This window comes from Pyxicephalus adspersus, chromosome 3 (assembly GCF_032062135.1).
Source record: "Pyxicephalus adspersus chromosome 3, UCB_Pads_2.0, whole genome shotgun sequence".
In the NCBI taxonomy this organism is placed as follows: domain Eukaryota; kingdom Metazoa; phylum Chordata; class Amphibia; order Anura; family Pyxicephalidae; genus Pyxicephalus; species Pyxicephalus adspersus.
This window is the reverse complement of record NC_092860.1, coordinates 136,306,742-136,318,567: the sequence shown is the minus strand read 5'-3', so window position 1 is coordinate 136,318,567 and position 11,826 is coordinate 136,306,742. Positions and strand designations below refer to the sequence as shown.

General features: G+C 37.9%; 1 protein-coding gene across 1 annotated transcript in view; it reads left to right on the top strand.

The window, feature by feature from the left end:
- Positions 1 to 11,826, top strand: part of EVC2 (EvC ciliary complex subunit 2) — a gene marked incomplete in the record, with an annotated part of 82,895 nt that overhangs the window by 45,682 nt on the left and 25,387 nt on the right. The window contains 4 exon segments of the mRNA XM_072406454.1: positions 978 to 1,208; positions 2,005 to 2,180; positions 5,503 to 5,662; positions 10,440 to 10,891. Coding sequence (XP_072262555.1) covers positions 978 to 1,208; positions 2,005 to 2,180; positions 5,503 to 5,662; positions 10,440 to 10,891 — 1,019 coding nt within the window.

Below are 11,826 nucleotides of genomic sequence, written 5' to 3'. Positions count from 1 at the left end.
CCCATCAAGCCTCTGTCCTGCACACCAGCGAGCAGAGAAGCTCCATTTGTATCTAGGAGTCCTCTGCTGTATGCCGGATGTCCTTAACTCAGGGACTACCTGTATATGATGCATCTGAATTATGTTTATGATATAAACGCCTGTTCACGTTGTTGCTTTAATTATGGGTAATTAATTTCACTTGTATATTATTTGTTATAGTAATTACATTTTATTGTGGATAAAAAGTACTGCAGATTTAATATATGAATGTATGTATCTCCGTGTTGAACCCAGAAATGTTTTTAGGCTGGGTGGGAAGAAATTGTGAGTGGGTGTACACCCTCGGTATTGTGACCCAACTCTACAATAACCACCCAAAAACAGCCGGGTGGCAACTGAAAAGTGCCAGGTGGCTAAAAGAGGGATGGGGAGAACACTGTATCTTAATTGTGAGAGAATATTACTGCATCAGCTTAAATATAATTAGTTATTAAGCTTGGAACATAACTTTATAGTAAAGAATACCGATATCTATATTATATCTTTGTAAACTGATTTCTGATTCAATTAACATTTTACATTGCACCAGAAACAGTACTGATTATTTGAGTTGTAGACCGAATGGTATGATCTGATGATATTTCCTTGCTATTGATACTGCTCTCCTTGCCTTGGAGTCTTTCTTCTTCTAGATTGGCAGAACTTTGTTCAAGCTACTTCTTTCACAATATCAAAAATGCAGAATTAGGAGTAATTCCCCATTTTAATGGCTGCATTATAGGAACATCAACTCCAAGATCTCACTCTCTGAGTCTCGTTCCTTGTTATTCCTCTAACCAGCATCTAGTACAAACTGAAATATCAATTTTGTGTTTTACTGCTGCATCGAATCAGCCTGCATTTATTGGAAGTAAAGTTTTGTCAGCAAAAGCATATGACTTCATTCCCAGAAAATCTATTCATACATGTTTCATTTCAATTTTCCCTTTTCACAGTTCGTCACAGAATACAAATCTCTTCTTGACAAGCTCCATAGCCTTGAACAGAATGAAATGAAGAAAATGCTTTTGTTTAAGCAGGAAGAGGAGTTTGCAAAGGCCTACAGACAGCTGGCTGTTACTCACAGGACTGAGCTGCATAAGATCTTCTTTGATCAAGTGCAAACTTCAGCAAAAGCCAAACCGGAAGTACGGAAAAGTTTGATAGAAAACTATCTGAAAGTTCAGGTAAGACAGAACCGAATGTCCTCATTCCAGATTGTCAATACACAATAAATAGCCATTTGATTACTTTCTGGTATCAGCCGCTAAAAAAATCATAATAGCAGCTAGGGATGTCATTTGGAGCAAGAAATGAATCCACCGTTCAAGAGACCTAGTTGCAAATAGACAGTATAATGTGTTGTATTCTCTCCCTGCCAGATGTGAAATGTTGGGCTGTAAGATCCTATCTAAAGCATAGGGCTGGTAACAAACAATTTAACATTTATTATGGTAAAGGTGCTGTTAAGATCAGATGGAATAAAATAAACTGTATCTAAACCCAAAAAATTAAGTTATCAAATACTACTTTCTTAGATGTAAATTTTGCATTGGTTCCCCTTTTTCAGGGTAATGCTAATGTCTGCTGTTTTTCCAGCTCCCTGTGTTACCTGCTCCCATTCGACTGAACATTTAATAGAAAATGTGTGAATCCACTTTTTTAATTTAATTTAATAATTAATACTTTTTTCCAATTGAATCCAAAGTAACAAATGTATACATTTTGGAAAAAAGTTGTGTGAATCTTGGGTGAAAACCCCTGTAACTACAACTTTACTTAGATAGTAACTAAATTAGTTATAACAATGTTAATTGTGTCACATCACAAAGGCAGCATGAAAAACAACTAGATCATTTAAATAGCATTTATTAGACCCGTACTGTTGTTTCTTTTGACATGCTGCACAAAAGAGGATGTTATTTCTAGGTGGACATGTCCTTTGAATCATTTGTAAACAGCATTTTTCTGTTTTATCTTCAGGGAGAGGCAGAAGACCTTATTGATTTTCTGCAAGCCACTAAAAAATACCACATGAACAAAAGACTCACTGTTCGAAAGAACTTGTTATACAACATCCAGCTAGGAGACAGTCGATCACGATGCCAATTAAATTCTACAGCAACACAAATAGCAAATCTTATTAACAGAACGGAAAGGTAATGACTACACTATTCTGACATTCCTTTGGCAGGCCATGATCTGTGGAGTGACCATATAGCTAAAGTGGCTTTTTTAAATCAGGGTTTTATGGAATCTTGAGGTTTCTTCAGTGATTTCTAGGGTTTCTTAAGCAATTAAGGCAAAGCTTCCACTGACCACCATTGTAAGTGTTCATCTGTCCCTCTGACCACCAGTTTAAGGGGATACATATTCTACTGACCACCATTGTACGTGTTCATCTCTGACTATCAATGTAAGGAGGCACTTAATTGTTTGTTGTAAATTTATTGTAGATAAAAAGTACTGCGGATATAATATATGAATGTATATATCTCCGTGTTGAACCCAGAATTTTTTTTAAGCTGGGTGGGAAGGAATTTTAGGTGGGTTGCAGCTACTGTATTGTGACCCAACTCTTCAATAACCATCTAAAAACAGCCGGGTGGTTACTAAAAAGTGCCAGGTTGTGCGCCTTGCTAAAAGGGGCTGGGGAGCACACTGAGTTATTCTGCTGACCACTATTGTACGTGTTTATCTCTGACCACCAATGTAGGGGACACCTATTCTACTGACCACCATTGCAAGTGATGAGTTGTCCCACTGACCATCAATGTAAGGGGTCACTTATTCTACTGACTACCATTGCAAATGTTCAGCACTGAATACCAATGTAAGGGGGCACCTATTCTACTGACCACCATTGTAAGTGTTCCTCTGTCCCACTGACCATCAATAACAGGGGTCACTTTTTCTTCGGACAATCTTTGCAAGTGTTCTTCAATCTCACTGACCATCAATGTAAGGAGAAACTTATTCAACCAACCACCATTTAAATGTATATCTGTCCCACAGACCATTAATGGAAGGAGGGACTTATTCTGCTGACCACTATTGTAAGCAATCATCTGTCCCACTGACCATCAAAGTAAGAGGGATCCTGTTCTACTGGGCAGCATTGTAAGTGCTCATCTGTCCCATTGACCATCAATGTAAGAGAACACCTTTTCTGCTGACCGCCATTGTAAGTGATCCTCTGTCCCACTGATCATAATTATAAGCAGGAACCATATCTACTGACAGATCTGGTGCAGATCTACTGATCTACTGAGATTGGTGGTTCATTTCTGACCACCAATGGAAGGGAACACGTATTTTGCTGACCACCATCTGTTCCACTGACCATCAAATTAATAGGGGACCTATTCTACTAACCAACATTGTAAGTGTTCATTTTTCATATTGGCCATCATGTTGGGGGATACCTATTCTAATAGCTACCACTGAAAATGTTTATCTGTTCCACTTAAAATCAATGTAAGGGGACACTTTTTTCTATGTTTTCAAGTGTATTGGGCCCTTTTATACTGACCATCAAAATAAGGTTCAGGTTTCCCCTGACTACCAATATAAATATTGCTTCTTCTATTATTTACCACTAAAGCTGCTTTGCTCACACACTTTTGAAATACAAATAAAAACTTTAAGTTCTAACTTACATTTGTTTTACTGTGTGGAGTATGGAATTAATCTTCCAGCCAAGCTGGCCTGCAGCAGATATGTTATCTCACTTTGCTATGTTCATTCCACTATGTTCCATTAGGTGAAATGACTTAGCAAGATCAGAAGCAAGTCCGTGTTATATCCACTCAAGATGGACAGCGGTGGGAATTAAGATGCCCTCAGACTGGAAATAAACAATTTTAATCTTGTACTATTGAATTCAGAGCTAATCCCTTCAAACAAAAATACTGGTAGTTTTACGTTTAAAATCATATAATAAAAGGCACAGTAAATGTTTACTTCTTCCCCTTCACTTCTTATTTGAACACTTGTAGTTCTTGCTGTGTTTCAAATATATTGTGTCTGCAGAGACTAGATGTGTGATTCGTAGAACTTTCTGATGCCTGACCATACCCTATTAGCGTTTGCAGGATTAGGTAACCCAATCTATATCTATCTGATATTGATCATTTATTGGATTACTACCATGTACTCCTCGATATTGATCAGCACGCTCCCATCACAAACTGCATCCAGCAGTACAAAGCAATCTGGCTGACAAGCTGAAGCCGATCATATTTCCTTGCAAATTAACATTTTTGTATTATGTAACCCTCACTCCCCCAATTGAACTATCCCTTGCTCATTCATTAGATTTCAGTCCCTTAAATCAAGAACTCCCAAAATCACAAGGACTTTACAACTTGCTTCTTGTTTTCAAGCAACTATGTACAGCACCCTAAACCATGATCTGCCTGTATTGCAAAGGGAATTGCATCACTGGGTCTAAAATAGGGTATATCATGAAAACAAGTTTTAATAAAACACTTTATTAAAACCCTAATGATTGGAAAAGGAAAGGAAAGGAATTATGAAAGGTAAAATAATAGATTAGGTTTTAGCTTTTGGTAATACCAGGGTCACCCTTTTATTATATTTCTGGTTGATTGACATCCCAACCTCTCCTCCCCTGTATTGCCCCCTCTTCCCCTTTTTATTCATTGGATTTTTTTCTTTTTTATGAATGGCTGTTTGCATGTGGCAGGGTGTTGTGATGTTTTCAGGAAGCTATGTAAAGCACTCTCCCACTGGCCACAATCTCCATTACACAGAAACAAAGTAATGTCGCTGGGACCAAAATATTGTATGTAATGAAAACAGGTTTTATGTAAAAATATTACTTGGCAACTTGGAAAAGAAGGACCAAGCAGGACCAAGGTAAAATATTAGCCTGGGCAATAACATTTAGGATAGAAGTTCAACCATAACCCTAATTGTAACATTTAACATCAATCCTCTAACACTAGCATAACTTATTCCCAAATAATAAAACGCAGCATCCTTAATTTACCAAGTTCCTAAAGCAGCCAATGGTAGCAGAAAAATAATGAGACGTAAAATAACTGAGATCTGTTGATTCTGCCATGGAAAGGATGCCAAAAACTAGCATTGCAAAAAAGTTCATTAAGTTAATAAAATCTGCACTGTTATCAGAGAATAAAAATGAAGTTGAGTCCTGGATCTGTTCCTTTTTTTTCCCTTTCCCAGTAAAGGTTTGAGATCTTAAATTGAACTTCTGCTACATTTCCCCACCCCTCAATCACAATAAACTGGCACAATAATACTGGTAAGTATGGCAGAAGGAAAAATGATAGATCTAAAGTCAGAGCTGGTAATATTGTATGCAAAAACAGCACCATGCAGCTTATAGGGCCCCAGGGTTATTGATGATAGGGGGAACGGAAACAAATCATTTTTTAACTAACCATACTTTTTACTTCCTGCATGTGAAAAGCCTTAAATCAATTTATTTTTCAGGGCTGGATACATAACTGAAAGCCAGGCTGAACAGCTCTTGGAAAAAGCACAGTCAGAAGTTTTAAAGATAAAACAGAAGTTAGAAACCGTATTGAAACAAGAAAAACGAAAACTACACCAGAAATGTACAACCAAGAAGAACCGGCAGATTCTACAGAGGGTAATTTTTTCTATTGTAATTTTATTGTTCATATAACTATTGCAATAAACAGGGTGGGATTCTTTTTTATATTTCAAAGCTGAACGGGCAAACAGATAACACAGTTGACATACATACTTTAAAAGTAAACCGTTCCACCTGCCAATGTTTTTGCAGATCTGTTCAACCTGTTTCATCATCCATGCCCATGCCAGACAGCTTTGTTAGAAATTTGACTTTCCTAGGAATAGCAGAGATTGCTGAGGAATACAGTCACAGTCTGTTGATGGACAGTAAAGGAGCAGCAGCATAGGTCTGTAGTCCTCTCTCCTTCTGTCAGTACATTTCCTTTCAGTCTGAGTCAGTCTAAGGGGATGAATACAAGAAGCCAATATAGAAACATAATAAGTTTCACCAAGACAGTTGCAACTCTGTGTCACAAACTGAAATCTAGGAAGCCATCCATTGTTCCCAGACCACTCCACATGGTATGGTCCACATGTTGCAGGCATCTCAAACAACAAGACTGCATTGTATATTTGTATTTGTATATCTGCTTGAGCTTCAGATGTAATCTGTGATATATACATAATTCCAAGATTAAATAGAAGTATGAAAATGCCATGATAGAATCAGAAAACTGTTGCTTAGATTGGTTCTCTTTACTGATCGGCATCCCAAGCTTGGCCTCAGCATTAATATTACCTATGGGCCCCTACCCATCCACATACAGTGCAGTACTGGGTGCATTTCTGCATTCCTTAACCCTACCCCCAAATAAATAGCATATTGCTGCAGGTAAGCAATTACCCTTAGGGTATTACCCTTGCAATCAGGACTTGTTCAGGTTAATGAATGTGGATTGCTGCACAGCAATGCTCAGCATGCTGTCATTGTGGACAAGCACTGAGACCTCATGCCTGCACGGTTTTAGAGGACAGCTTTCTGCCGTGTGACTTGTGGAAGTCTCTTGCAGCCTATGGCCCCTTTTCATCTAAATTCTGATCTCAGAGCACAATGTGTTTTCTGGGTTATGACAAGACCCATCCAGAGTTTAACCAGTAATCAGAATTTATATGGAAAGAACATAGGTTGTTCCAATACCCGGCAGCCTAACACACAGCAGAGGGCTGATCTATGAATGCACACAGATACAAGGGCTTCCAGGTAATGTTGTTGCTGAGGTCACAGTGAGGGCATATGTCTGGTACATTGTAAACTCATCTTATTCCTCTAACACTCATTTAGAATGTAATTTATTTCAACTAACACTAATAAAGATCTAAACACGCAAGCACAATTTATTCATTCTTATCTTAATATAGTTTACTTCTTATATCTGCATGTCATCTGTTCATCCCTGTAATGTCTTCTTACAATTTGCTTGTTATTTTACAATATATCATGGCTAACAATAAGGATAAGAACTATTTTATACTTTGTTAGATTTTACTTCTGCTAAACCTGTCCCTGCATTATACGAAGAGCTCGGCATGATTTTCTTCAATTGTGTAATTGTCACCATTGAATGCTGATGCATTTTTTTCTACAATTTGTTTGTTTCTTATAAGCTTAGCTTTCATTTTCAATAGTGATCAGTTTAAAAATTCTATTTGCATTTACTACTTATTTATTGGGTATCCATTATTTTGCCAATTAGGAGTAAAGTAGTGGGCTTTTTTTTTGACAGGACATACTACAAACATCAATACCTCCCTTCATGACCCTCACTACTGCCAGGTATATCTGCCGGTATGCCAAGGAAGGAGCAAGCCAGCTTCACCCCTTCCTCCCATGATACAGTGCTCAGGTCTAAGTAGCCAGGGGAGTAGAAGGATAGATATAAACCCTGTGGATAAGCTATGAGGAGTAACTGGGCAAGATGGCAGGTTTTGTTCAAACACCTTGTTTTTCTTCTTAACTCTCTGGTAGTATATGCATGTTCATCAATAGCTACAATAAAAGTCTATAAAAAAGGACTGGGTTGATCTGAGTTCTTTTCCAAGATTGATCCGATTGTCCCAACACATGCTTCTTTAGGGGATATATGAATTTTAGGTTTCAGACAACTGGATAAAGGGTAAAAAATATACATATATTTATCCTATTTGCAATATGTGTATCTGAGTAGTTGTACATTGTTTTATGGTAATTACTCTGTGTAGCACGTCAAAAGAAGAGGCATCTCCCGAGGAAGGATTTCTATGAAACGCATTGGGTAATAGCATCAGTCTTCGTAAAGAACTGGGCACATCCTGTAATAGCTTTCAATTTGGACTTTTGTTGTAACTATTCATATGCATATAATACTAAAGAGTTGTTTTTCTGTTGGTATTAGTTTCTTCAATAAAATTCATGTTTGTTGTTTGTCCTTTTGGTGTATGTATGTTCCATGCTTTTCTCTTTACCAGCCTTAAAAACCCCACATTCCTTACCATATATTCAATGGGAGTATTGGTTTTCTGTATTATATAACCTATATAGAGGTTGGTTGTGTTTTTTAATGTTAGAAAGGTAACTCCCCCACTCCTCCTATTTATTGAACAAGCTAAGTTCCTTTAGAGCTACATAGGATATTACACGTAAGGTACTGTTAGAAAGTTTTCCTACTTACCCTTACTCACATATATTTTGCATCAGTGCCATAAGACTTCTAGCCACAACTGCATCCTTTTCACAATTCTCTGTTTGGCAACCTACATTTTCTAGACAATATGAAGATCCAGGCTAGTGGAAGGATTTACCTACGAGGGTGGCTTTTTGTGGACTGTATATTCAAGATTCAAACACCAAGCCATTTAACAGTACAGGGAGCGCCAGGCGCCTCCATCTTCTCATTTCTTCGGTGTTCTTCCTGCTTCACCTGATCTCACACTGCGCAGGCGCAAGATTGGGTGACATAGATTGGGAAAATACTTGCCGATCTCACTGCACATGCGTGAGATTGGCAATTTTTTTACCTATTATTGAATTGCTCCAAGCATCTCAGGCATGCTCCAAGAGCCTCCCGGGATGTGTGAAAAAAAGAGCTCTCCAAGGTAAAGGAAATACCGTCCTTGCCAGTTGTCACTAAAACAAGTGTCCTCGTTGGAAGAGGCCTCAATATTACTGACCTTAAGTTTTTTTATTTTTCATCACGTTCCTTACTGGTAACAATAGTCATGGGATATAGAGATTGGGTGAAATTCCACAGCAACATCATGGGTAGGAATGAAACTCTCCAGTTTTTCCTGCTCTAGAAAAAGTCATAAGATACAAATTAAGTGAGCATGTTTTTTTATCACTCATACAAAACATTGGGTGTTTACCATTGTTGTAGAAAGTAGGCATAGATAAGAAATATGTCTAAAGACTGGTAACCTTGTATGGTTTTGTCTTTTGGCTTTATTCTGGATATCTGTATGCTTGTCGCCTCTCTAAGATCGTATTTGATTCCTCTCATAGTTAGGTTTTCTGCAGAGAAATTGCCGTTTTGTAATTTGCATACCGTGTTTTGCTACAGTTTGCAGCTCTAGGGAATCGGTTCTTGGGAGAAATATCTCATTTGCATTTTAACAGTTTGGCACTATTAATGGATAAGTGTGCACGCAGTGACTCATTGTGTAGTGGCATCAAAATCTGGGGAAAGTTTATTCCTTTTTCTCTGCGCAGTCTAAAAACTCACTCATTAAAATAATTTAGCATTTTCATCTTAATCTTTCCCTTCAGAAAAAGAAGTGGCATAGCGTTTCCATTTTGAGCTGAAATATTATCAGATTAACAGTTTAGTGATGTTGAGAACTTTTATTATAAAAGTACTTCAGTGAAATTATAATCAAACAGCAGGTTCTGTAGTGTGGGTGGTAAAGGATCCTGGAATTGGATTTTTATAAAGAATTATTCTATGTGGCCATGTGGTGTGTGAGTTGAAGATGAACATGAACATAAATGTGATGGGTTAAAATGTTAACATGTAGCAGAGGTTGTATCTAATACTATAAATATGTATCAATATATAAAAAAAAAATAATTTACAGGTAAAACTGATCCCATATATGTATTTCATTGGTTTGCTTAACTGTTTGCATAGTTCAGTCCCTGGGCAAGTGGGGAGAATGATGCTGCAAGAGGTGCTGGTGAGTATTCAGAGATCTCACCGGAGACAGGCTGAATACTTTCCAGGGTTCTCCCCAGGCCCTTTTAGCTGGGCGCACCACGCGGCACTTTTCAGCACCCACCCGGCTGTTTTTGGGTGGGTACTAAAGAGTTTAGGTCACAAAACAGGGGCTGCCACCCACCTACAATTTCTTCCCACCCGGCTTAAAAAATTTTTTTGGGTTTAGCACTGCTTTCATTTTTTTTTTTTTACTGTTAGTATATACCTCCAACATATTACGCAGCTCTTTACAAAGTCCATAGTCCCATCATTAACTGTCCCTCAAATGGGCTCACAATCTAATATCCGTGGTCAAATGTCATTAACACAGCCTAATGACAATTTTGAGGGGAAGCCATTCAACCTAATTTTGTGTTTTTGGGATGTAGGAGGAAACACACACAAACACAGGGAGGGAATACAAAGTCCTCGTTGATAGTGTCCTGGCTGAGATTCAAACCTGGGGCCCAGCAATGCAAAAGCCAGAGTGCTAACCACTGAGCCAACCCTAAGCTACATTTTTACTATGTTAACACAAGCCAAAGAATTACTTTTTACATTTTTTTTAATGCTGTCGGGCTTTACGTTAAAATACTTTTCTTGCAACCTTTTTATATAGTTGTGACAATTGTTTTTTTTTTTTTTTTGTTCTTTATTGTTTAGTTGAAAGATCAGAAAAAGGAACTAAGCAGTGCGCAGGAGGTATGCAGGAACATCTATGAATATCTGGAAACTTGGAAAAAGCTGTACACTAAGCATTGCCGGGAGCTTGAAGAGCTCTATGAGAGGCATGATAATGATGCCGCAGATGAATTAAAGGAGATTAAATACAGCCTGACCGAAAAGGCAATTGAAGATCTCAGACACGTCCAGAGTGCTGTAATTATTTCAGATTTGTTGAAACTCAATGTGCCCAGACTGCATCTCCAGCAAGCACTAGAGGAGCACAAGAGAGAGACGGCACTTCTGGTTCAGCAGCTAGAGAAAGAGGAAAGCGACAAGGCTGGCGAATCAAGAGCCTCCCTGGAGAGCACCATCCGGAAACTTGATGAGGAATTCAAGCTCAACGTCAAAGAGCAAAAGAACCTCAGAAACTGGGAACAACTCCTATTCTCGTATGTAACCTTTAGCTGTGAATTATTTTTGCCATAACTTTTTAAGCCAATGCTCAGTGTGTTCAACTAAAGTTAATGAATGGATCTTTTTGGAAAAAGTCCCTGCAATCAGTAGACAGAAAGTTTGCTTGGGCACAGCTGTATAGCATAAGGGTTTATATAACTGGGCGTTGCTTATGCATTTTATTGGCCAGCACAATGGGTTTAAAACTGCCATAAGTGTAATAATCAAACTAAAACATTAAAACGAAACTCAAATCAAAATTCAACAAGGCAAATTTTAATAACAAGCAGGTTGATCAGTGAATACAATCAATATATATAGGTAAAGTGGTGGACAGAATATCAAATGTGTTTGCCCACTACAGTATATCGAATTTCCTTCTTCTCTTGAATTCAACCTGTAGAAAAAATCAATCATGTGAAACTACATGATGATGAGACCTAAAGCATGAAAAAAATAGATGCCAGACTACATTTCCCAACATTCCTGTATTTCAGTAGAACATTTGTATCTTTATTAGTAGTCATGACTTGTAGTCCCAGGAACTAGGTGGTAATCAATTGCAAGACCTCTTTGCTGAAAGCTCACAAGCATTTCAAACATAAAAAGTTCAGAGAATGTGCCTTGTTAAATTTTGCTTTAGCTGGGATTTAACTGGGTGTACATCCCCAAATACCTTCATATCACAATATCAACCAGTTCATCTGGTAAAAAGAACCTAGTCCTCCTTTCTCATAACCTTTGCTATTGTTTCATCACCATGATGGGCAGCCTCATGGGGTAATAGTAAGGCATTGGAGGGGCATGAGCAGGATCTCCGCCACAGGTACCTTAGAATAGGAAAATTGACTTGATGTTTTAAGTTTTTTTTTCGTATTTGCTGGTGCAAAAATCTTTCTAGCATTGGAAAGTGCTATGTTAACGCTTTAAA